The sequence below is a fragment of the Microplitis mediator genome, chromosome 5 (assembly GCF_029852145.1).
Source record: "Microplitis mediator isolate UGA2020A chromosome 5, iyMicMedi2.1, whole genome shotgun sequence".
In the NCBI taxonomy this organism is placed as follows: domain Eukaryota; kingdom Metazoa; phylum Arthropoda; class Insecta; order Hymenoptera; family Braconidae; genus Microplitis; species Microplitis mediator.
This window is the reverse complement of record NC_079973.1, coordinates 3,284,871-3,309,928: the sequence shown is the minus strand read 5'-3', so window position 1 is coordinate 3,309,928 and position 25,058 is coordinate 3,284,871. Positions and strand designations below refer to the sequence as shown.

General features: G+C 31.2%; 4 protein-coding genes and 1 long non-coding RNA gene across 8 annotated transcripts; 2 read left to right on the top strand and 3 right to left on the bottom strand.

Moving 5' to 3' along the window:
• Window positions 1–176: 176 nt before the first annotated feature.
• LOC130667285 (cytochrome b5) lies at window positions 177–3,361 on the bottom strand. 3 transcript variants are annotated; one of them, XM_057468757.1, is made up of 5 exons: window positions 3,256–3,361; window positions 2,981–3,114; window positions 2,692–2,820; window positions 1,155–1,228; window positions 177–479 (listed from the first exon to the last, which is right to left on the bottom strand). In XM_057468757.1, exons 2-5 carry the CDS (start codon window positions 3,110–3,112, stop codon window positions 395–397), a joined length of 420 nt encoding a protein of 139 aa, XP_057324740.1. In that variant the 5' UTR covers window positions 3,113–3,114; window positions 3,256–3,361; the 3' UTR covers window positions 177–394. The 3 variants fall into 3 exon arrangements, with proteins under 3 accessions (XP_057324740.1, XP_057324738.1, XP_057324741.1); XM_057468755.1 differs by having other exon boundaries at window positions 2,981–3,340; XM_057468758.1 differs by having other exon boundaries at window positions 399–514; window positions 2,981–3,343.
• A 2,752-nt stretch (window positions 3,362–6,113) lies between these two features.
• On the top strand, window positions 6,114–8,120 carry LOC130667284 (torsin-1A-like). Its single transcript, XM_057468754.1, has 3 exons — window positions 6,114–6,421; window positions 6,504–6,769; window positions 7,457–8,120. Exons 1-3 carry the CDS (start codon window positions 6,268–6,270, stop codon window positions 8,066–8,068), a joined length of 1,032 nt encoding a protein of 343 aa, XP_057324737.1. The 5' UTR covers window positions 6,114–6,267; the 3' UTR covers window positions 8,069–8,120.
• Window positions 8,121–9,110: 990 nt separating this feature from the next.
• On the top strand, window positions 9,111–12,029 carry LOC130667283 (torsin-like protein). The gene is made up of 3 exons (XM_057468753.1): window positions 9,111–9,427; window positions 9,501–9,766; window positions 11,105–12,029. Exons 1-3 carry the CDS (start codon window positions 9,238–9,240, stop codon window positions 11,684–11,686), a joined length of 1,038 nt encoding a protein of 345 aa, XP_057324736.1. The 5' UTR covers window positions 9,111–9,237; the 3' UTR covers window positions 11,687–12,029.
• Window positions 11,729–19,337, bottom strand: LOC130667282 (protein vav). Of its 2 annotated transcripts, none has more exons than XM_057468752.1 (7): window positions 18,931–19,337; window positions 18,263–18,829; window positions 18,128–18,196; window positions 16,821–16,950; window positions 15,136–16,224; window positions 14,406–14,677; window positions 11,729–14,309 (listed from the first exon to the last, which is right to left on the bottom strand). In XM_057468752.1, exons 2-7 carry the CDS (start codon window positions 18,670–18,672, stop codon window positions 13,952–13,954), a joined length of 2,328 nt encoding a protein of 775 aa, XP_057324735.1. In that variant the 5' UTR covers window positions 18,673–18,829; window positions 18,931–19,337; the 3' UTR covers window positions 11,729–13,951. The 2 variants fall into 2 exon arrangements, with proteins under 2 accessions (XP_057324735.1, XP_057324734.1); XM_057468751.1 differs by lacking the exon at window positions 16,821–16,950 and adding an exon at window positions 16,393–16,591 and having other exon boundaries at window positions 18,931–19,335.
• Window positions 19,338–20,920: 1,583 nt separating this feature from the next.
• Window positions 20,921–24,413, bottom strand: LOC130667281 (uncharacterized). Its single transcript, XR_008989820.1, has 3 exons — window positions 23,747–24,413; window positions 23,520–23,666; window positions 20,921–23,382 (listed from the first exon to the last, which is right to left on the bottom strand). It is a non-coding gene; the product is annotated as an uncharacterized LOC130667281 (long non-coding RNA).
• Between the last annotated feature and the right edge of the window lie 645 nt (window positions 24,414–25,058).

The window sequence follows — 25,058 nt, the reverse complement described above, 5'->3', positions numbered from 1 at the left end:
TTAAATATATATATATATATATATATATATATATATATATATATATATATATATATATATATTGATTTTCTTGTTAGATTCTTCAGCACAATATTAATATTTCATGATATTTATATATTTAGATAGATACCCATTATAAAAAAATACTTACAGTAGGTCTAAATTAGATATTAGAGTAAAAATAACTAAAAGTTTTTTTTTTTTTTTAACAATTGTTTATATGAAAAGCAATAACAATGGACGTAAAGAAAACAAAACACTTTCTTTTCTTCTCCTTTGTGATCCCTCATATTTTCCTTCCTTCCTTCCTTCCTTCCTACTCGTGATGTTTTCGCTATCTCATAATCTCTTGTTATATATTTTTGGGAATGTTTTATTATATTTATTAAATATATTAACGAGTAGCGATGAAGTAGCGGTAGATGACGGTTGCAAGAATTCCCAGAGCGACAGGAATGAGCCATGAACTCCAGGAACCACTGGAATTTCCAATCACATCAGCATGCAGCAGCGACTATTTACATCGTATATTATATATAATTTTAAAAATAATTAATAAGTAATTAGTAAGGCCAGGATTTTTACTTTAATTTAAAATCAACCAATAATGAATAATGATGTCAAATTTTTGATATTACGGAAAAAATAATGGTCGTATAAAAAAATTTTTTAAGCAAAAGTTGTAGGAAATTTAATTTTATAAAAAAAATGTCTCTTAGAATTTTTTTTTAAGTCTAAAAAAAAAAGCCGTAATTTCAAAATTAAGAATTTCGTAATTATCAAAAATTTGAATCATTCATTATGAATCTTAATTTTGGAATTACGGTGAAAATATTGGCCGTATAAGAAAATCATAAGAGACATTTTTTTTAGAAAATTAAATTTTCTAAAACTTTTGTTTAAAAACTTTTCTGATAAGACCAATATTTTCGCCGTAATATCAAACATTTAAACCATTCATTTCGAAATCAAGGCGAAAATCTTGTCCTTAGTAAGTAGATAAATATATTGATGAACAAGATCAGCATGAACCACTTGAAGTGTCTCCTTGTTAGGCGGGTGTACAACTTTGTTAAATAATTTTATTAATATTTATGTAATTATGAAATGATAACTTGTAAGCATTAATGAGATAAGATAACAAATATAAATACCTAGGTTCATCACTACCACCATTACTTGCCCAGTTACTATTTTTTTTCTTATCGTACGATGTATCTCTTTCCTCCTAGAATTATTGAATAAAATATTAATGAGTTATTCAATTATTTAATAGTAATTTTAAATAGAATTCAGTATCCAATGACCAGCTCTCTATCGGTATCTAGTCTGCATAAATTTAATTATTCAACGCAATATTTGCATGCATATTTTTAAATCGTTTTTAAAAATAATGTCAAGTCTATTTGTAATAAATTCTAGCGATTTAAATATTTATGACTTAAAGATTAAAAAAAACAGTTGGAAAATCCTAACGTGCGAACACTCGCTCATTTAAAAAGTCATCAATATACATCGCTCTTATACGCAAAAAAGGATTTTAAAAAAAGGGCAGCTAAATTTTTTACGATACTGAAATCAGCCGACGTTTAAAAATTTTTAGACTTTTTTAAAAATGATAAATTTGAAAAAATGCACTGACAGTTTTTTAAAATTTTCTACACGTGCATATTTTTAGATTTTTTTTTAAATTAAATTTTTCAAAAAATTCTGAAATTATTAATTGTCTGCTAACTTCAGGATCATAATTTTTTATGAGTGTTAATGTAGCAGTCATCAGACAAATTTAAAATTATTAATAAATAGAGTAAATAATTAGTAAAATAAAATTTTCAAAAATGCGCATTTAAAAAATTAAAAAATTAATAAGTGCATTTTTAAAAATTATTTACTACATTTATTTATAATTTTAAATTTGTCTGATGACTGCATTCACACTCATATTTTTTTCATGAATTGCCGGTTTTAAGTTTTTATTAATTTTAATTAAACCAAAAAAATTTGAAATGATTTTCCAAAGGGTTCTTTTATATAAAAATTCAAGTGTAAAAAATAAAGTAGATCAATCTGCGTATTTTTTAAGTCATCGTGTTTACTAACATCCGCACATACGCACAGACATCATGATACTGAAGTTACCCGATGTCTAACAGTATTTTGATTTTTTTTTAACCGATAAATTATAAAAAGAAATTGCAGCTGTAGCGTTTTAAATTTTCTACATGTGCATATTTTTATTTTTATTTTTTTGTAATCGATTTGTTGTAAAAAACTCCGAAAATTGTTTGATAGCTAACGCATCTCATTGCTCCACAATAGAGTTGTGCAAAATTCAAATAAATAATTAATTAAAATTAAGGGCCAGTACTCGTCATTTTAAAAATCTATAAAAGATTGATGTTTGATAAATGATAATATTATTAAATGAATGATATTATTGTGATGATGATAGTGTATCACTATTGTAAACTTAGCTTACATTTGCATTTTTATTTTTACATGATTATATATTTATCCTATATATTTTTTGATTATTAAATAATTGTATTCGTGATGGCCACAAGGAGCCTAGACTCCATGGCCAAAAAAACAATAAAAAAAAAAAAAATAAAAATTTTTAGAGCGGTAATTTTCAAACGAACTGGACAATGGTCACTGTATCCTATGAGATACAAGTTACTGATAAAATACCTCATTAAGTTCTCCGACTTTGTAGGGTTCCATCATTTCTCTAGCATCGTTTGAATGACCAACGTCTTCAAAAGGTTCTGTAGCATCTTTACCTGCCTGTTCAAGCAAGACCTCTTCCCCTCCTGGGTGCTGTAATATAATGAATAGAAAAAAATAATGCTACGTCATCAAATTCGACTAGATAAATTTTATCTATAGCAGAAATAAAAATATAAATAGACTGACGATAATAATAATTACTGTCGCCAATGATTAATACGAAGAGAGTTTGTAAAATAATGATACGTACCTCGTTTAAGAATTTAGAAACATCATAAATACTGTTGTGAATAATAAACCATGTACTTTTACTGTCATTATGTGTAGCAACTTCGGCACGAGAATAAAATTTAGTAGTTGATGTACTTGCTGGAGTCTCCATAACTATTTTTAGTTAATTATTTATTTGTTTATTTATTATTTTAATTATAAAATAATATATTTTTATATTAAATTCATAAATTTAATATCTTTATATTTTTAAATTTAAGTTTAAATTTATATTTAAAAATTAGCACGTTTTACCCCTTGGTAATTTCTAACTCCAAATAAATCAAAAGAAATTTTTTACCAACTCGTTAGTGTCTTGAATCATCTGGGAATGGAACTGTAGTAAAATTTTCAAATAAACTATAGATTTAAAAGCGACATCTCTGGCGGGAAATTTCAAATTGTAAACAAAAATTTGAATTTAAATCAGTGCTGCCTGTCGTGAAAAATAAAAAAACTAGATTCGAATTCACGGCTGCCAGTTTTTTAAAAATTTTATCGGAAATAAACAAAATTAGCCGAAAATGTTTCATTGCAGACCTTTTACTGAATAAGGTGTGGCTATCAGGGTATGGTTAATCGTTCCGTGATTTTCAATACCGATAGTAGTAAAGAGTTCTCCAATTTTGTTACATTCTTTTGACAACGGTTTCACTTGAATGAAGGAACCGATTTTAATGGTTGAGGTGGCATTCGACGCGGCTTATAAAGTTTTAGAGCTGATCAGAGTTTGGAATTCATCCATCGAGCAAATTAAAAGTTATAAAAAAAAAAACATTTTTGAAAAAATTTTATTTTTGGAATATCTCTGAACGCACCCTATCGATTGAGCTTAATTTTTCACAGCTTGTAGAAATTAACAAGCCGCGTCGAATGACACCTTGGAGATCAAAATCGGTTCATCCGTTCAAAAGTTCAAGTCAATAACTCCATATATCTCGGCGAAATTACTACTACGTCCTCTTTTTTTCTTTTAAATTTTCAATTTTTTTAAATTAATTAATAAAATTTGAATACGGTTATGACAGTTAAAAGTTATTGCATATTTTTAGAAAGTGGGGGGGGGCATTGTCTGAAATGCCCCTAACATCTTAAGGAATATTTAAAAACATTTCTGCAGAAGTTGTTTTTGTAGTATTCGTACATAATGGTACAAAGAAATACTTCAAACTATATTTCAAGTGTTTTTTCAGACGTTAGTATGTTTGGCTATATTGAAAAAAAGAAAAACTCAATTATTCATCAATCCCGAAAAAAGTTCAATTTCCCACAAAAAACTATGTAATGTTTTTCGGTACCATCAATGTTTCGTAACCGTATATTGTATGGAATAAAACTCCGATTGAAACCGCTCAAATTCGCTTGACTCCGATTGAAATCCAATAGACCTTTATTCCAAATTCATTGGTTTCAATCGGCCGATTTGAGAAATGTATAAGTGCAGTTCTGTCACGTTCGACACTTCAACATGGAAGCAGACAAGCAAGGAAAATCGGTGAGTAAATTTTGTTTTATGAAAAGATACTCTATAACATATAATAATTAATTATTATGAGGGTGCACACATTTAATTTTAGAGTTTCGAAATTAATGATTAAATTTCTGAATTACGCCTTGGGGCATTCAAACTCCACAACTAGGAAAATGGCAGATACAACAAGAAAAAAAGTCGGCGACTAGTTTTGGGGCTTATAGCATATGATAAAAGATTCAATGATTCAATGCGCCTTATTAACAAATATTGTGGCCTGAACGGAGAAAATTTATTAAAAACCAAATCCTGACGGCACATCAGACGTCAGAATTTCTATGCAGATGACGTTAGACAGGTGTCTTAAAAGCCGAATTGTCTAAAAGAAATTAGTAAATTGAATTAAATAATTTTATGCAATAAGTCAGAGAACCAAAGGAAGACTTTGAGGAGTCCTTAGAAAAAAGCAACCGAGGGAATACAGATTGTATACTCGCTCAAAATATACATCGGCTATTTTAAAAAAATATTGTGAGGTTTCTAATAAGAAAGCAATTTCAATTAAACATCCTGAACCACTTGACAACATCAGGAAACTGATGGCAAATACAGAAGATGAGTTGTATTCAAAATATATAAAATATTTTGTATTAATGTTCTGTTTCAGTTAAAATACGAATACAATACAGAAAACAACTCACTTATAATTACGTTGTCAAATGACAGAGAAGCACCTGCGGAAAAGTTGTTCTCCAGTATAGAATATAACAACTCTGAAGTATATATCTAACCAAGAACAGCACAAGAGGTTGGGTGCGATCTAGCGGCGAGCACTGAACTACTTCCCCTGCAGCTTAGCACCGGTGACTTTCTCCCCTCCATATATAACTTCTCCCAACAAATTTTTCTCTCAAGTCTTTTTCATTAAAAATCAATAAAAATAAAAAAAAAAATTGAGAAACGATACCACCAATCTTTAGCATTTTTTTCGAAACGAATTTCTATCGTATCGTCCAAAGACCATTTTTTTTTTGTTAACTAAAGTTATAAACAAATCGATACGATAGAAATTCGTTTCGGAAAAAATGCTGTCGATCAGTGGTATCGATTTTTTTTTGACTTTTGCTAACTTTAGCCATCGACTTTCTCAGAAAGTTGCCATCAACTTATGGAAATGCTAATTTTTGTGGCCAACTTGGCGACTGGTTGCGTCAGTAGTTTACCGCCAACTTGGCAATCAGGGATAATTACAAATCTGCTTGGACATCAACCTACCAATAGCTGATTTAAATTTCCAAATCAAGAGAAAATATTTTTACCTACTTCTCTTAATTCTAGCGAACAATATGCTTAAAAGGTTTCAGACAAAGGTTCCTTTTACAATTTTATTCCGGACGTGCCTCGAGTGACCAGATGTTTTATTATTTTAAGTCCAGAAAAACCAAAAATTTCCCCACGATTTATTTTCACGTATCCCCACGTAAAATTTTCAAATAAACTATAGATTTAAAAGCGACATCTCTGGCGGGAAAATTCCAATTGTAAACAAAAATTTGAATTTATTCAATGCTGCCTGTCGTGAAAAATAAAAAAACTAGATTCGAATTCACGGCTGCCAATTTTTTAAAAATTTTATCGGAAATAAACAAAAAAATGTCAGCTGTTTGTTGTCATCATAAAATTTTAATATTTTGAAAAACAAATAAACGGGAGTTTAAATATTTCAAATGTCATCGTTTAAAAATTAGTATTCAAAATTAATTAGTTTATTTACATTAATATTTATATATACAAATATGAATATATCACGTATATTTATTGTTTTTTATTTTATTTATATCAACCAAGTAAATTGTTATACATTTGAATGGATTCAATCGGCGTATAATATTTTGAAGTGTCCGTTCGGCGACTGCTGTAATGATAATTACGTACCGCAAAATATCACAGGTAATTTTAGTTGTAATTATTTTTTATTTAAATTGTTTGGTTAATTGATAAATTTCGTTATTAATTAAATTAAATATTTTAGCAATACGACAGGAGTTTGACGCGAATCTCTTTGGTCAACATGTTGCTCAGGAAGCAGTACTTAGTGCACTGGCTGCTCATGTTGCGATTAAAAATCCTCCCAAGGCTCTGGCGATGAGTTTCCATGGATTAGCTGGCACTGGAAAAAATTTTGTTGTCAAAATGATAGCAAATAATTTTTTCAAACTAGGCTGTGAGAGCAAACACTTTCAAATATATACCGGGCGATTGGAATTTAAATTGAAGGATAAATTAAATGATTACAAGGTGAGATAAATATATTTACATAAATTATTAGTTGATGCTGATAGTAACTGACATCTGAAAATTTTATGAGTGTAAATGTAGCAGACAAGACAATTTTTAAATTATGTATAAAATAATTAAACAATTAAATTGATAAAATAAAAAAAATGCATGTACTGATTTTTGAATTTTCTAAAACTCCATTTTTTAATTTTTTTGTTAGAAAAATTTTCAATTCATTATTTAAAAATTCAAAAAATTGTCAGATGTCCGCCAACTTTACTGTCATAAAATTTTAGTTTTTTTAATTTTCATTTGAAAATTTTTTAAAAATATACACAAGAAAATTTATGGTGCAGAAGTTAGAAGACAATTGACAATTTTCAGATTTTTTTTAAACAATTAGATTATAAAAAAAAAATAAAAATAAAAATATGCACATGTAGAAAATTTTAAAAACTACAAGTGCAATATTTTTTTTTTTATAATTTATAGTTTTTTAAAAATCCAAAAATTATTAGACGTCAAAGACTTCAGGATCATGAAAATTTTTTAAAATACTGCCCATAGATTTTTTAAAATTTTTGCCTGTCAGTATTTACTATGTTTATTAAAGATCAATAAGTTTTTTTCATGACTGATACTTTCAGCATCATATTATTAATTGATAATAAATATATCATTTTTACTAATAATAAATTTAAATAGGACTCGTTGGTGGAGAAAATAACAGAAACTCTTTTAAACTGTCCCAAGTCGATGTTCGTTTTTGATGAAGTAGACATAATGATACCAGGAGTCCTAGATGTACTGGTACCCTTTTTAGACCACGGACCAGTTCGTGTTAATTACAGAGGAACAAAAAAATCAGTCCAAACAAACAACGCGATATTTATTATCCTGTCAAATACCGGAAGTCATGAAATAGCGAAGACGTTGATAGATTTACGTGCCCAGGGAAGAAGACGATGTGAAACGAAGCTCGCGGACTTTGAAAGTCTGATTGCTACGGGAGCTTTCAATGAGAAAGGCGGACTGCATCGCAGTGATACCATCAGTACCAGTTTGATTGACCATTATGTCCCTTTTTTGCCTCTTGAGAAGCAGCATGTCAGACAGTGTATCAAAGCGGCGTTCAAATTGAGAGATATCCTGCCCAGTGAAGAACAAATTGAGGAAGCGATGTCTCACGTCACCTTTGGAGACCAACCTTTTGATCTGTACGCGAAAAACGGCTGCAAAAGAGTCGACCAAAAAGTCGCCAGCATCGCGTACAGGCAAACTAAATCCACTGGATCTACTTCCCACAAAGAATTATAGACATTTTTTACTTTTTATATATTTTTTTTATCACATTTAATAAATATCTTTTTTAATTGTTAATCGTTTTTTTTTTTGGAATTTAAAATATTTTTGAATTTAAATACAGGATATTCTGTTAGTTACTTTTGCGTTTCGTATGACCGCCAATACCGCGCCGCTAAAAAATCTATGAAACTCAACATGTTTGCAATTTATCTAAAAGCCGAATGTTAAGAATCGATTCTTGGTCGACTTCAAAAACAAAGTCGATTCTAAAATATCGATTTCTTTGAAAGAAAAGTCGATTCTCAATTAGAATCCCTACTCCAGTGTGGGATATTTTTACCCCAATGTTACTAGAATAGGGTTGAACTAAAATATGACTTGAATAACTTTCTTCTGCTGTTATTTTAACTATGAAAATTTTGATCTGATGAATTCATCCCTTTGTTACGTCAATTTTCAGGATATTCTGTCCGTAGATATTTTATTCATCGGATATTATTTCATGATCCTGAAGTTAGCAGACAATTAGTAATTTTCCGATTTTTTTTCCAACAAATCAATTATAAAAAAACAAGAACTAAAAATATGCACTTGTAGAAGACTTTAAAAACTACAGGTGCAATTTTTAAAAATATTTTTTTTTTATAACTTATTGTTTAAAAAAAATCAAAAAATTATTAGACGTCGGCTAACTTCAGTATCATTATTATTTCCGCGGATATTTTGTCGCGGATATGTTGTTACGCAACCTAATTAGTGTACTTAGCTGCTCATGTTGCGATAAAAAATTCTCCCGAAGCTTTGGCGATGAGTTTTCATGAATTAGCGGGTATTGGTAAAAATTTTGCCATCAAAATAATATAAATAATTTTTTTAAACAAGGCTGTGAGAGCAAACACTTTTATACAGCTCAAACAATTATATTTGTTGAAATGAGAATAATTTAAAATTAAATACAGGATATCCTGATAGTTACTTTTCCGTCGCGTATGAGCACCAATACCGCGCCGCTAAAAAATCTATAAAACTCACAGATGTTTGCATTCATGTTTACACAACATGTAGTAAAAAAAAATCCAATGAAGCCGGTAGTTCACAAGAGTGTTATCACATTCAGTAATCAAAATACTCATGTCTATTGATTTTTTTAAAATTAAATTAAACCGGAAATTAAACCGAAAATGAATACTCATACAGTACTATTTTACGCTAGTATTTTAACTGTTTTAACATTTAAAGTCGACTGTTTGGTGGACCCATTCACTGGCGCTTTGATTGCCGCGGGCGCTGGCTTGTATTTTGGGTACAATAAAATCACATGCTCGTACTATGAATGCTGTGATGATCACTACATTCATTATGATTTGACAGGTAAGGTCTATTGTTAGCTGTCATCACTACTATTTTTTAAAAAATTAATTTGAATGTTTGAAATTTCTCACAGGGTTAGATCGAGCCCTTGAGAGAAATCTCTACGGGCAGCATATTGCTCATGATGTCGTAGTGAGTGCCCTCCGAGCTCACGTAAGATCAGGTCATAGTCCAAAAGCTCTGGCGATGAGCTTCCATGGAACTCCGGGCACGGGAAAAAATTTTGTCACACAGAATATTGTAAAGAATTTTTATAAAGAAGGTGCTAAGAGCAAATACTATCATTTTTTTAGCGGGAGACTGAGCTTTCCTTTGCAGAATAAGGTGGCTATGTACCAGGTATTTATTTAAATACTCAGTAATTAAATTAAACTTATAAATTGTAAGATTTTTGCTAAATGTTAATTCGTTTAATTTATTAGTTAATTAAATATTGATGAAATGGACATCAATGGAAAGGCGGTAGACCTGTGATGTCACTGTTCGACTCTCATAGATTTTTAATTTTATTTCAAGGGTGGAAATTTTAATAATACACAATTAAAATAAATTTAAGTATTCATGGTGGCCACATTTCTGGAAAACCTGGAAATGTCAGGGAATTATAAATATACTGGAAAAGTCAGGGAACGGTCAGGGAATTTCGTCACAAAGCTGGAAAAGTTTTCACTTTCTTTCTTTTGACTGAAAAAATTCGACAAATTTAGTTTTCTGTCAAAACTGTTGAAAAAGTGACGCGGCGCGAATGCGGTTGTAAAATCATCTTGAAAAAAAATTAGTAGAAATTGATTCCAATAGCGAAAAAATGAAGCAGTTAGAATTATCAAGGCTGTTAGAAAAAAAAATCTTAGTAGAAACCAATCGCCAGGATCTTCAAGCTCTTAACATTCATATTGACAAGTTAAAAAACTAAAAACATTAAATGTATACATAAGTAATTAACTAATAAGTTTCACTATATTTATTATTCGCGTACTTCATTAATACTTTATTAATATTCCATGAAATATTCTTATTTATGAAATTTACTCGAGTGAAAATGAAAAATTTATTTATATTTTATTATAGAGTGTTATATAAAAACATGGATTTCAAATCAAAAATAAAAAATTATTCATTTAATAAATAAAAAAAAAAAACAATGAACACTGACAAATACTAAAAAAAGCTTCATTTAACGACAATGATTAATTATTGATTAAACTGACATACCATTTTATTTTAAATTAAATAAATATTTCCAATGATTTAATATTATTACACACAGTCAGGAAATTTTTGAATTGTTTGACTGGAATACCTGGAAAAGTCACGGAATTTCAATCTTAAAAATCTGTGGCCACCATAGTATAGTTTTAAATGAAACATTAAATTCAAAGTCAGTCGGTTACCGGACACAGGCCTTAGATGTTCGTTGGCTGACTGACTTTTCTGCATCTGCAGATCCAGTACGAAATTATAAAATTAAAAATCGTCTGTCGTATCTCAGGTTACTCTAGCGAACGTCATCGAGGACCGGGTCTCAAGTTTAGATTACGGTTCTGCTTTAGTCACTCTGTTGAACAATTTTCCTTCATCCGAGTGACCAAAGTTTTACTATCCGTTGCTAAGAAAATTAATTATAATTTTTTTAATTAGCAACTTGACGTCACATAAATAATTAAAATTTGTTTGCAGGATGAATTGAAAGATTCAATAATCAACAGTCTTGTGGAGTGTCCGCAATCTTTATTCGTGTTCGATGAAGTAGATATGATGTCACCAGGAATTTTAAATGTTCTCGTGCCATTCATGGAGTACTCAACAGCCCAGATTTTCCATCGCGGCAAGCGTGTTGATGTGGAAACGAACAAAGCAATTTTTATATTTCTATCCAACACCGGAAGCCAGGAGATTGTCGAGACCCTGCATCATTTATGGCAAAGCGGAAAGAAACGAGAGGAAACGAGTCTCTCGGACTTTGAAGAATTAGTATCTAAGGGAGCGTTCAATGAGAATGGGGGTTTTCATAAAAGTGACACGATAACAACGAGTCTAATTGATCACTACGTGCCATTTTTGCCTCTGGAATCTGAGCATGTTGAGAAATGCATAGAAGCGGCTTTCAGAGAACGCGGTAGAAGTCCCTCTGCTCAGCAGATCCAAGACGTTATGAGCCACGTGACTTTCAGTCCGCCTCTGGAAATTTTTGCTAAGAGCGGATGCAAAAGAATTGAGCAGAAAGTCGCCAGTAATCTTTATCGTCGCTCATCAAAGTAATTATTCTTGCAAAATGTGATAAAAATAAATTTACAATAAATGTTTTTCAAGAAAGATAATATTATATTTTTTACAACAAATCAAATATATACATTTAGTTTTTTTATTGGCACGATTGGACAATACGTCTTATCATTAAAAAATATCAGATATATGTGTATATATATATATATATTTTTTTTTTTTTTCAAGAATAACAATCGATTTGTATTTTTTTATGTAAATATAGTGATAAATATATATAGGCAATTAAAGCCTTGATTTAATTTTTTTTAGTACATAAAAGCATTTTTTTTCAAGCAGTCTCAATTCCAAGCGAGAATGAGTTTAACAATTTATTTAACAGCCCATTGCTTCGGATTTAATGCTGGATATTTAACAACTCACAGCTGGACCTCGTTATAAGACCAGCTCGGAGCTGTAGGGAAAAAAATTCTTAGAATTGACGTTCCTCCACTATTGTGCTTAACAGTGTTTGCATTGAAGTCTCGCTATAAGACTACCTTGATAGTCACCATAACCGCAAGTTGACGAAGCTACTTGAAGTCAACTTAACAGCAAAAAGTTGGGGTTAAGTTGACAGTAGATTGGCTGTAACTGGAATTCAATTTTACTTAAAATGTTACTGTCATAATGACGTTAAGTTGATTGAAAATTTCAATTCAAATTGACGACGTTTTTCTGTCAAATTCAGGGTGGCCACAAAGAAATTATTTCAAAATTCCTTCATATTTCCTGGTTTTCCAGTAAAGTTTTTTACATTTTTCCCTGATTTAGACATTTTATTCGTATCATTTAGATTTCAAAGTTTTTATTATATTTTCATTTTTAATAATTAAATTTGATAATTAAATTATGCGAGAAACCAGAAAAAATGGGCAATAAAATAAATTAATATTGCCTACTTTTGATTATTCGATGTTAAAAATGTATAAGTTAAAATATTTAATAATAAATTTTATGATTTAAATAAATTCAAAATACACTAGTTACAAAAATTAAGGGATATTAAAAAAATTTCGAATTTTTTAGTAATTTTTAACATTTTGTAACTCGAAGGAAAACGGTCGTACAATAAAAACAAAAAGTCAAACTGTAGTTTCAAGTGTCTAGTTTTCTGATCTGGGTCGTTAAATTTCTTATTATACACGGTTCCGGAGCAATCAAAAATCAATCATAATTATCAAAAAAAATTTATTGAAGCTCGAAAACCTTTTTTAAGACGAGCAAAAATTTGGTAAATTTCTTTTTCGATAGTTTTCTTAGGATTACTCCGGAACCGCACATAATAAAAAAATATAAAGACCAGATCAGAAAACTAGACACTTGAAGCTACAATTTGCCTTTTTTGTTTTTGTCGTATGATCATTTTCCTTCAAGTTACAATCTGTTGAAAATCACTTTAAAATTTGAAATTTTTTTAATATCCCTTAATTTTTATAACTAGTGTATAATTGAAAATTTTTTAAATTTTGAACTGTTACAATTTAATTCCCGGATACTTTTCGAAATTCCCTGACACTTCTATGATATTTCCCGGTTGCATTAAATTCCCTGATAATTCTCGATATTCCCGGTTCGTGGCCACCCTGAAATTATATTCAGATGACGGCAGTTGATTTGCATCAACTTGCACTGCAGAAACTTGCTGAGCGAGCTGTGTAATTATGAATAAACAGTATTTTGTTTTTCTTTTCTCTTAATTCATTATGTGAAACCACGAAATTGTAAGTATTCGTTATGAAAATAAATTACTTAATCTACAATCTATATGTATATGCATATGTATATTTTATCTTGATTTTAGTCGTCGTTCGTTAGTCTTATAGCGAGAGTACGGCGCAAAATTTTCATTGAGCTGCTGGTGGGGGAAACGTTCCAAAAGTTTTAACAAATTGAGGGTGAGTTTTATAACGCGGTCTTATAACGAAGTCCGACTGTATTTAATGGGCGACATAGCGCACATGGTAATTGTCCGTTGATAATTGTGCTAAATAAAGTATTTAAAAAATTTAAAATTTAATCTACGCTTTTAAAACGTTAACTGTCTGTCCAAGGACTAGTTTCAACAGTGATTAAATGCGATTGCACAAAGACATATTATGTCATCGCGTATTTCTTTGGATGAGTGCTTGCCTAATTTATTTATTTATTTAATTTATAATTAATAATAATTATTTATATTTCATTAATTAAGAAGCCGTGCAATCAAGTTGACTTGGAAGAACTATATTTTATAATATAATTATTTATTATACCCGTAGGTTATTCTTCCTCGACGTATTCTTTTGGAAAGAATCCAACCTGGTCATTTATTTTACCCTTCCACCAGCCTTTTGCGTCGCCTTCTTTGCTGAGTACGACAACGCGACATCCGCGTCTCAGTGTCAGTTGATTTCGTTCTCCTGCACGGAAATCAAACAACGCTTTGGCCAACACGCGTCTAAATGGCCACAGCAGTCGCTGGTCCAGGTTTTCAAAGTTCTCAGACAACGACGCGCGCTCGTAGTACTCGACAAGCTCGACGACGCTTTTAAAAAACCGGGATTCGCTCAGGTAGTAAAGTTCTGTGCCGTCAACGTCACGTTTGAAGACCCTAATATGTTTGACGGCCCCTTCGGTTCTGAAATAAAACAGTAATTAAATTACCAAAAGCCAATGGCTGGAAAGGTCAATTTTATTAGAGAGTTTATTATTGAATAACAATAAAAATATTTACTTGATACTCAAGGCGTAATTAGTTTCGTGTTTTAATCGAGGCTGCCCAGCGGGTCGCACCCGTAGCATATACGTTCCATCTTCTCTGGCCTCAAGTTTGTGTGCAGCCGCGTCTCTTCCCATTTCACCCACAAACCACAGCTTCACCGAGAGTGCACGGTCACACGGTAGAGGGGGAGGTAGTGGTGGCGTGGGAGGAACCGGCATACAACGTCCGGAATATGATATGCATTGTTTGTGTACTGACAAACGACATACATCGCAACTGTATCCCTGTAAAAAAATTTTTTATCACTCAGTCACTGATTATGAAAGTAGAAGAGAATTAAAAATTTTCGGTTTTTTTTTTTCAACAAATAAATTACAAAAAAAAAAAAATAACTAAAAAAAATGCACCTGTAGAAAATTTCAAAAACTACAGGTGCAATTTTTTCAAATATTTTTTTTTAATAATTTATCGTTTTTATAAGAATCCAAAAATTATTAGACGTTGGCTAAGTTCAGTATCATTGAAGTTGGCAGACAATTAAAAATTTCTGATTTTGTTTTCAACAAATAAATTACAAAAAAATGCACCTGTAGAAAATTTAAAAAACTATAGGTGCAATTTTTACCGAATATTTTATTTTTATAATTTATCGTTTTTAAAAAAATCCAAAAATTACTAGACGTCGGCTAACTTCAGTACATAGTCGCCAAGTATTTGAAAAAAAAAATTGAATGCCACTTACTTGGAAAATGCGGCCTTTGAGAAATTTTCCACAGCGCTGACAACTTCTTGCAGTCTCGAATGTCATCAACCGGAACTTGTGATTGGTAACACGACACGCAGCAGGATTTACATTGTCCATAGCGTCCTGGAGAGCTTTCATCCACATCTGCTTCTGGTCGTCCGTCCGGGCGTAGAGTGTGTACGCAGTGTAGGCTTGCTTGTGAACCAACAGCCACTGATATGACCACCGGGAATCCCGTCCGAGAATTCTCCTCCCTATGTGGTCTTCCAACCGATAATCATCAAGTCGAAGTGTTTCTCGATAGCAATATTGATCTCCTCGGCCGGCTTTGCACAGCAACACAGCCTGTTCAAATACAAAGGCGTAACGAGCTTTAACTCTTTGATCTCCATGTGCTTTAACTTTGAGCTCTCCGTCTCTTAACAGCCGACCGAAGTCTTTGAGTTGGGTTCCATCACTCATGTCCCAGTCAACAATTGACGCTTGAATGTCTTTGATAATATCGAGCGTATCGGAGTCACGTTTAACTTCATTAATATATTGAGCCACGTCTACCATCACCTCCCTGGCTTTGCCTAACTGACGCAAGTCTTCAGCCAGGTCACGTGGAGTCTCTTCAACAAGTTTGTCCAACAACAAGTGATATTTCAACACCCGTTGCATCGGCACTGACAGAATGTCGCGAAGTTTGAATTTTCCATTGTTGGCTTCTTGCTGGCAACGAATGACTTCCTGGTTGACTAATTCATTGCGGGAACAGGCCTCTTGCAGGGTGTTCTGGGCCACCGTGAGATTAGCGCAGTAGTCACCGTAAATAAGAAACTTCTCTCGCCAATCGAGAAATACTTGAGCAATTGAAGCACCATTACGCGCTTTACGTAATTGACTATGAACACCGGCATGAATTTCAGACAAATCTTTTATACCGAAAAATATTATCGCCGCGTCTTTTGGACGCAGTAGTGATGATAATGGACGAGCAAAGTGTCGTAGAAGACTATTTAATACTTCGGAATAATTACGCTCGGTTTCAACGAGCTCTTGGATAACGTAATCTCTTTTTTCTCCACCTGGAATAGTTCCTCCCTGTAAATTAATCACCCAGTTATCGATCCAATCAACAAAAGTATCAATAAAAATAAACATTTTAGTTGACATGCTCAATAATTTATGTACTTTGACCTCATGCAGGATTTGCGTTTGGCATAAAGTAAAAAATAATGATGATTATAAAATAAAAAAATTAATAATGACCTGCGCAGCACTCGGAGGAGGCGGCAGGTGCAGACTACAAAGGTCATGGTAGATCTCTTCGCTTTGTGCGTGACTACAAAAGGCCCCGTAGCCGTCCTCTTCCTGGCCAACTGGATCCTCAATGTCATCTCTTCCTCCCCCGCCTGCCTCGTCACCTTCTCGTCTCCGCGATCTTCGCCTGCGACCCTCAGTCTCACGACTAGTCGCATAAAAAATAACAAACAACAACAAAATAAGGCTCATGCACTACGCAAAATAGCTTGCTGATGATAACGCAGCATTAATTTAAAATAAAAATTACTTAAGTTAAAATAAATTACAATAAAATGAATTGCCAACGCTGAGGTTTTATGAAAGGGGACTCTAAATACAACTCCTTTACACTACAGACGTTAAATAAGTCTGCGTTTAGTAGCAACGACATGTACCTCAGTTGTCGTAAAAGACCATTCATGGTGAGGTGTAGTTGAAAAGCAGAGTAACTCTTGGTATACTTGGGATTCATCGGGATCCGCAGCTCTGGGTTTTATTGTGAATCCCACCTCTGTACTTGTGGGACTAAATTTATTCGGTGTAATATTTATATATTAGCATGAGAGATTGTTAGATCTTTTTATGGTATTGGGAAGATGAATAAAAAAATAAAATAATAAATCAATGAATAGATGATTTTTTAAAATTATTATCTAGGCCATTCTCAGACAATGTCCCCACTTTTTTAAAAATTTTCAATAACTCAACTGTCATAAGCGTATCGAATTTTTATCAATTGATGAAAAAACAATTAAAGCATTAATTGAAAAAAAGACAATTTTGCTGGGATAGATTTTTAAAAAAATTACTTAGAGTTGACATCAATTTGGAGTTAAACCAAGTTTGGAAAATAAATTTCAGTAAAATTTTCGAAATGTAAAAAATTTGCGGAGCGGATCCCTGGTGGAAATTTTTCGGAATTTTCTCTGAAAAACTCAGTTCTATAATTCTAAAGATTTTTTCAAGGTTCTAAAGACTTTTTCAGAGAAAAGTCAGAAAAATTTCCACCAGGGATGACTTCTTATTTATTTAGTTTCCTCGGAGTGAAATTTACTTCAAAAGAAAATTAATTTTAATATTAAAACTCCAAATCAGAGTGAATACGGATTGAAATAAAATCCAGACTACTCCGCTGGAAAGACAAACGTCCAATTTACACCGTAAGCAGAGTGATTTTTTGTAAAAACTCCGAAACTCCGAGTGAATTTGGATTTAAATAAAATCATGAGTGTAAATATAGCAGACACCAAACAAATTTAAAATTACAAATAAATAATTTTAAAAAAATGCGCTTATTAATTTTGAAATTTTTTAAATGTGCATTTTTTTTCAATTTTATTTTATCAATTATTTACCTCACTTATTAATAATTTTAAATTTGTCTGATGTCTGTTACATTCACACTCATAATAAAATCTGTAATTACTCCGAATTCACTCCTGATTTTTTACAGTATCAATTTTATAATTAGAATTTTCAAATTTTGTAGGCTAAAATTTATTCAAAAAATTTGCTTTAGCTCCTAATTTATACCAACTATAAATAATTTTTTTTAAATATCCTTTTTTCAATTAAAGTTCAATTTTTTTTTTTTTAATTAATTAATGAATAAAATTTGAACTGTTATGACAGTTCATCATTGAATATTATTAAAAAGTTACGGTACTGTCTGAGAATACCCTTAAGTAAAATGAATACTAACCCAACTCCAGCACTCTGTAGGTCTTTGTATGCTTCCTCCTGCGAATGATCACGCCCAATAGTAAATCCTCTGTAAAAATAAAAATAATCATCATCAATAATCGTCAAATAATTTAACAAAATCTAAAATACTCACGGAATGCTTTTACGACGAAATCTCGGCGAGTGCGATAGTGCAGATAGTGTGCAAAGAACTTGATGAAAGTTTGACAAATCAAACAACACCGTGGGTTCAAAAAGGTCAGAGTCCGATAGACCAAAGGTCGAGGAACAGACTGTTAAAAATAATTTTATGTTTCTTAGGCACAAAAATTGTGCCATCTGTGGTTTTTGGCTGACGTCCTTGATGTCGATGCATCCTGGGTCAATTAAATTTAATAAATTACAGAGCAATACCCCGTCTCTTAGGGTGTATGCTAAGTCAAATGCAGTCGCTGTCGGCCAGTTGGCTTTGTGATCAGCTCTAAGAGCTCCACATCTTGTTAACCAGCTGGCACACTCCTGCCATCCAGTCTCAGAGTCAGTACCATTATCACTTGTACTCATTGTGCTTCTTGTACTTGTGCTATTGGCAACCGGTGATTTTTAAATTATTTGTTATTAAAAAAATAATTATTATATTTAAATTACTGTATTATCCCATGGAAGGAATGATTCATTTGCTACACTGACGTGTATTAATACTCGACTTATTTCATTGGTACTGAAAAAATTTAAAAACAAATAATTTTTGTTAATTGGAGTAACGAGTATTTATTTACTGTTTCACTGAGTGAAGATGCTCGAGTGATCAATAATAATTACCTTCAATTAACATCAAGATCAAAGATCCCGTATCAGTTACTGGAGCAAAAGGTTACTGGGATCCGCTGTTTAATTTAAAAATATTTGATCCATACGCCTGCGATTTTGAATTACACTCGTGTCGGACGACAATTGTGTTATTGTTGTGCGTAAGACAATATAATTTTGAGCTGTTTGATGGAATCATGGTGTTTTTTGGCACAAAGATCAACACTCAACTTTTTTTAACCGCCCATGGTGATGTCCGGTTTTGTATGTGTGTATATTGTTATTTATTAGTGTTTTGTATTGGATTGTATTGTGATGTTTCAGCTCCCAGCCCAATCCGCCCGTCAATACCGTCAACCACCGTCAACTAAGCAGAGTCCATTTTGATGTTACACACAACCTTGGAACCCGTTATGTGTAGAATGGAGTGGAGATCTTTTATTTTATCTCGCGTATAGGAAGTGAGATGTCGCTTTTTTTAAATTAACCGCTCAAATATTTGAATGTTGACATGAGCGTGAATGTAGCAGCAGACATGAGAAAATTTGTAAATTTTGAATAGATAAATTAAAATAATTAATTAAGTCGAACACCAGTATAATTATTGAGATAAATAAATTTTTATTGAATTATTAAATTTCAATTTTGAAATTACGCGCCAAGATGGCGCTTCTGCGCGTCGCTGTTTGAGGTTCAAATGTTTGCTAAAGTGGGGGCGGTCGAGAATCGCAAAATCGATTGCTTTGTAATCAACTGACGGTTTGATAGCGGCATTCAGTATCATCGACAATGGCAGTAATGTCTAGATCCTTCTCTACGTTTAAATTGAAACAGTATTTCAATGGCGTCGTGTAATTATCCAGAAAATTTATTGCTCATAGTAATTGTTTAATTAAATTGTGCAGTGTTTGGAAATTTAAATTGTGGAAAGTGTCTGTGGTGCAGTTAAGTGTTAAGTGTTCAGTGCTAGTGTAAAGTGTTGCTGATGGCTGATGCTGATGACTTCCAAGTTCCTGAGCAAAATCATCTGGCATCGTCTGGTGGGGAAATAGCAGTTAAGTGACGTTTTTTAGCTGCAATACACTTGGAGCAATTTAATTCAAATCTCCAAGTGTATTAAGACACCCTTCTGCATATTATTTCTCCGCCAAGGTTTGTTCAAACACTTGCGTGTTTTTTTTATATATTAAAAATTTTTTTCTAACATATTCTGCCACCATTTCATTTTGACTTACGATTTTTAATTTTTCTCCAATTTTTAATAATTTATTTTTGGAATATTTAAATTTACCGCGCGAGTAAAAGAATAATGAACAAGTCATTAATGAAAAATAAAAAATTTCGGGCATAATTTTTAGTCAATTTAATATAATTATTTACACAAATGAATTTTAATCAAATTATTAAATTTCAATTTTTAAATTTCGCGCCAAGTTGGCGCTACTGCGCGTCGCTGCTACGCGTCGCTGTACTCAACGTTCAAATTTTTACTAAAGTGGGGGGCGAGAGTATCGCAAAATCGATTAATTTGTATCAACTGGCGGTCCAATAGCGGCAGTCAGTATCATCGACAATAGCAGTATTAGTCCAGATCTTTCTTTACGTTTAAATTTAAACAGTATTGCAATGGCGTCGTGTAATTTTCCATAAAATTTACTGCTTATAGTAATTGTTTAATTAAATTGTGCAGTGTTTGGAAATTTAAATTATGCAAAGTGTCTGTGGTACAGTTAAATGTTAAGTGTTCAGTGCTAGTGTAAAGTGTTGCTGATGGCTAATGCTGATATCTTCCTAATTCCTGAGCCCAATCATCTGGCATCGTCTGGTGGGGAAATAGCAGCTAAGTGACGTTTTTTAGCTGAAATACACTTGGAGCAATTCAAATCTCCAAGTGTATTAGGAAACCCTTTTGCATATTATTTCCCTGTCAAGGTTTGTTCAAACAACTGCGTGTTTAAATTATTGTTATTTTTTAATTTAAAAACATTTGATGTGTGAAGAATTTTGAATTTTGACAATTTTTTTATTTTTATTGTTCATTCATTACATGACCAGTACATATTCAGTGGATCGAAAAAAAATAGCATGTGAGTTTACAATACAATTATATTCTGTGTTAATTTTTAAACCGACTGTCAGTTGGCGCGAATTTTATATTTTTAAAAATCAGTCTACGAAATTTAAAAAACTATTACAATTACTATGTTTACTATTATAATTACTAAAAATTACACTGACCTCTATAATTATATAAACAAATTAATAAATTACCAATACCTATTTGTTTGTAGTGCCCTGATAAGTAGTTTTTTTCCATAACATTTATTCTTCAAAAACAAACACAAAACTTTTTGTTATTAAACTAGAATTTGAAAGTAAATTCAAATATATTGCGGATCATCTGATCGTATTTTTCTTTTAATGTCAAATTTTTGCGTGCCCAATGTACAAAAAGTCTTTAAAATATAATATTTTCATATATATATAAACTATATTGTAAAACGCACCGTAATTAACAAGCGATCATTGCAATATCCACGGAATTGATGTATTTTTTACCAATAGACAGCAATAAATCGAAAAATTACATTTCATATCAGGATATTGATATTTATTGACAAAACCGTATGTATGCGACACTCTTTCTTTTACAATTTCGTTGCGTAAATTAAGATCGTAATAACCATGACAATCATTATCATGCAAATCTTTTAAAGTTTCGACATTATGATGATGTGGTTTTGTTAAAAGAGTTGATATTTGTCTTTTCAAAACTGGATACAATAATAAAAGGAGTAAAAATGCGCTCAAAAATATCATTTCCATTGACAGTCTGATAATTGGTGACATTTTTCTTATATTCAATATCAATAAAAAAGTATTCTAAATAAAATGAGCGCAGTAATACATGTAATTAAATAAATTAATTACCCAAATAATAAATTAACTAGTAGTCGATGAAGAGAAATTAAAAATTACAAACTTTAGTGACAGTCAGTTTTCAAAAAAATTTTTTTTATGTGCCCATAGCTTTTCACGCATTCGGTAGCAATAAGTTTACTTAGTACTACAAAATGTTTGAAAGTATATTGACATATTGAAAAATATTTTTACTTAAAAGTTACGGAATCACGAATTTTTATAATTTGAATTTTTTTTCATCGGTTAATATTTTATTAATTAATCAAATAATTATTTTACTTAACAATAAATATTATTACGCTGATACTATTGTAATTAATTTTTGATTGATATTAAATATGAGAATAATGTCACCAATAGAAAGACTGTCAATGCAAATAACCTTTTTGAGCGCGTTCTTATTTCTATTATTATTTTATCCAGTTTTGAAAGGACAATTAACATCTCTTTTAACAAGACTAGATCATCATAATGTCGAAAGTCTAAAGGACTTGCGCGATAATAAATATCACGAATATTACGATCGTAATTTACTCAAGAAAACTGTAAGTGAAAAAGTGTCGCAAACAAACGATTCCATTAATAAAAATTTATATTGTGATACAATATATAATTTGCCGATTTATCACAATCTAATAAAAAAAAAATACATCAATCGCGTGCATATTGCAATGATTTATTGTCAATTAAAATATACTTTGCAATATAATTTATCGATATTTAAAAATATGTTATTTTTGAAAACTTTCTATACACCGAAAACGCAAAAATTGGCCATTAAAAGAAAAATTTGACCGGTTGACGAGAAATAAATTCAAAGTCGATTTCGAACACTAATTTTATAAAAAATAATTTTGAGCTTTTTTTGGAAATAAAAGTACTGAAAAAATCTAGTCATCGGGACAAAACAAACAAATAGATATTGACGATTTTTAATTTGGTTATATGATCATAGAAATCAGTATAATTTTCTATATTATAATAGTAAGCATATTATTTGTAATAGTTTTTTTAATCACAGCGATCTTTTTCTTAATGGTGACATTACTTTAGTTAATGAACCTGATATTTCTTTAACAGTTTATTGGTTCATATTCAATATTAATTAAAAATTTCCAAACTCCCTGATTAAGAAAAATGATTTGAAATGATTCAAAACAATTTGAAATGACTTGAAATAATTTTGAATCGACTAATATGTAGATATACTTAGCATGGAGTAAATCATTTTTCTTAACACGGACTAGCATCAGCATAATATTTATTGATAAATAGAATTTTTATGAAAATAATTAATTGAATAGTAAATGATAACTCACTAAATTTTGAATTATTCAAATTTTTGACGTCAATTTTCATCTTAAAGTAGAAAATAGTGATTCATATTAACGGTACCATAGATCAGTAGCCGCATGATGTATGAAATTTGAAGTCGGTGTTGAAATTTATAAAACGGTTTGAGAAATTGTGCGTTGCCTCCAGTCCAATGAAATTGTACTTATGAAAAATCATCCAGTCGGAAGAACAATCGAGTAGTAGTTTCTGTTGATAAAATTAAACAAACAAATTTAGTGACACATAAATTCAAATGAAATAAGATTCATAAATTTGAAATTATTCAAATTCTTGACGTCAATTTTTATCTTAAAGTAGAAAATAGCAATTCATATTAGCGGTACCATAGATCAGTAGCCGCATGATGTATGAAATTTGAAGTCGGTGTTGAAATTTATAAAACGGTTTGAGAAATTGTGCGTTGCCTCCAGTCCAATGAAATTGTACTTTTGAAAAATCATCCAGTCGGAAAAACATTCGAGTAGTAGTTTCTGTTGACAAAATTCAACAAATAATTTTAGTGACACATAAATTTGAATGAAATAAGATTTATAATATTGGATTTTTTTACCTTTTGAATTGAATTTGCTGAAGAATTGAAATTTTTTGCGTCGAAGAATCTCATGGCGAAAATGTGTTGTAAGTTTCTAATTTTTTATTATTCAAAAACACACAGCAATAATTATTATTTACTTAGTTTTTACGATTAGAGTTTTTAAATAAATTGATAGACGATTTATAGTAACGATAAATTATTTTTAAGTAAATGGTTAAAAAAATATATAATTAAATTTGAAATTAAAATAAATTTATCTCGGTTACTAAATAATTCGAATAAAAAATTTTATATTTTTTATAAAATCATTGAGAATTAGAGTAAATTTAGAAATTGACTTCTCAGAGAACATTTCTATTTGCTTGGTACAGACGATTGTAACTGAGCCCGGAAAAAAACCGCTTTTATAATCTTTCCCGGGTAAAACTACCAGTGTCGTACCTAAAAGAATTGTGTAAAAATGTCTGTTTGAAAGCTGGACAAAAAGCCGGTTGACAAAAATTTTTGTTCATACGTTACTACCAAAAGTTTGAGAGAGGGATTCAAATTATGGTTTAAAAAAGTAGAGGGATACCCGTCCATCCATTCGTATTTTTGCACGCAGCATACACGTCAGAAATAATTTACGATTGGTTCTATTGTAATTTGCATTTCTCTGGGTGTCCAACCAGAAAGGGTTGAGTGGCATACGTGTCCTTTACGCCGATCGATTGTCACAGGGCTCATGAAGTCATGAGCTTTGTATACATTGGCGCGCGTATTTCCCGGTCGAGTCGATAGTTTTAGCTCAATTATATTATAATTGCTGTTAAAGTATTGATTCGTAAGCGAACAATGCATCCAGGCACTCATTTTTATCCTACCAGAACTGACCTACAAAGATAAATATCACGAACTTATTTTCTAAGTCATGCCAATCGATTTTATGTCCCCGAAGTTCGAAACGATTTTTGCGCAACGTATTTTTAGGAAAAGTAGCCCGTAATTTTTTTTCTCTTGAGAATAACTCAACACTATATTAACGTTTTTTGTTCTTTATGATGTCCTCTAGTAGGATAAACCCCAAAATGTCCTAAAAAAAATTTGTTTTTCGAATAATCAACGTCAGGCAGATGCGGGCAGATGACACTCTGTATTTCTCTGAAGAGTAGCCCGTAAATTTTTGCCTGTTGGGAATAACTCAGCATAATATTAACGTTTTTTGTTTATTATGATGTTCTCTAGTAAGAGAAACCCTAAAAAGTCTTGAGAAAAATTTATTTTTCGAATCCAGACCCATGTAAGGATGAATGAAGATAAATGAGGATAACACTGCTTGTGTTCTTTT

Bases quoted from the DNA above. Each gene is read 5' to 3' on its own strand.
- LOC130667285 (XM_057468757.1), bottom strand. From the start codon at position 3,112: ATGGAGACTCCAGCAAGTACATCAACTACTAAATTTTATTCTCGTGCC. The intron at 2,821-2,980 runs GTACGTATCATT...ATTATATTACAG, and splicing joins TTTCTAAATTCTTAAACGAG to CACCCAGGAGGGGAAGAGGT. The intron at 480-1,154 runs GTATTTATATTT...TGGAAATTCCAG, and splicing joins GGTGGTAGTGATGAACCTAG to TGGTTCCTGGAGTTCATGGC.
- LOC130667284 (XM_057468754.1), top strand. From the start codon at position 6,268: ATGAATATATCACGTATATTTATTGTTTTTTATTTTATTTATATCAAC. The intron at 6,422-6,503 runs GTAATTTTAGTT...TAAATATTTTAG, and splicing joins CGTACCGCAAAATATCACAG to CAATACGACAGGAGTTTGAC. The intron at 6,770-7,456 runs GTGAGATAAATA...AAATTTAAATAG, and splicing joins ATAAATTAAATGATTACAAG to GACTCGTTGGTGGAGAAAAT.
- LOC130667283 (XM_057468753.1), top strand. From the start codon at position 9,238: ATGAATACTCATACAGTACTATTTTACGCTAGTATTTTAACTGTTTTA. The intron at 9,428-9,500 runs GTAAGGTCTATT...AATTTCTCACAG, and splicing joins CATTCATTATGATTTGACAG to GGTTAGATCGAGCCCTTGAG. The intron at 9,767-11,104 runs GTATTTATTTAA...ATTTGTTTGCAG, and splicing joins ATAAGGTGGCTATGTACCAG to GATGAATTGAAAGATTCAAT.
- LOC130667282 (XM_057468751.1), bottom strand. From the start codon at position 18,672: ATGAGTACAAGTGATAATGGTACTGACTCTGAGACTGGATGGCAGGAG. The intron at 18,197-18,262 runs GTGAGTATTTTA...TTATTTTTACAG, and splicing joins TTTCGTCGTAAAAGCATTCC to AGGATTTACTATTGGGCGTG. The intron at 16,225-16,392 runs GTCATTATTAAT...ATTAATTTACAG, and splicing joins CTCCTCCGAGTGCTGCGCAG to GGAGGAACTATTCCAGGTGG.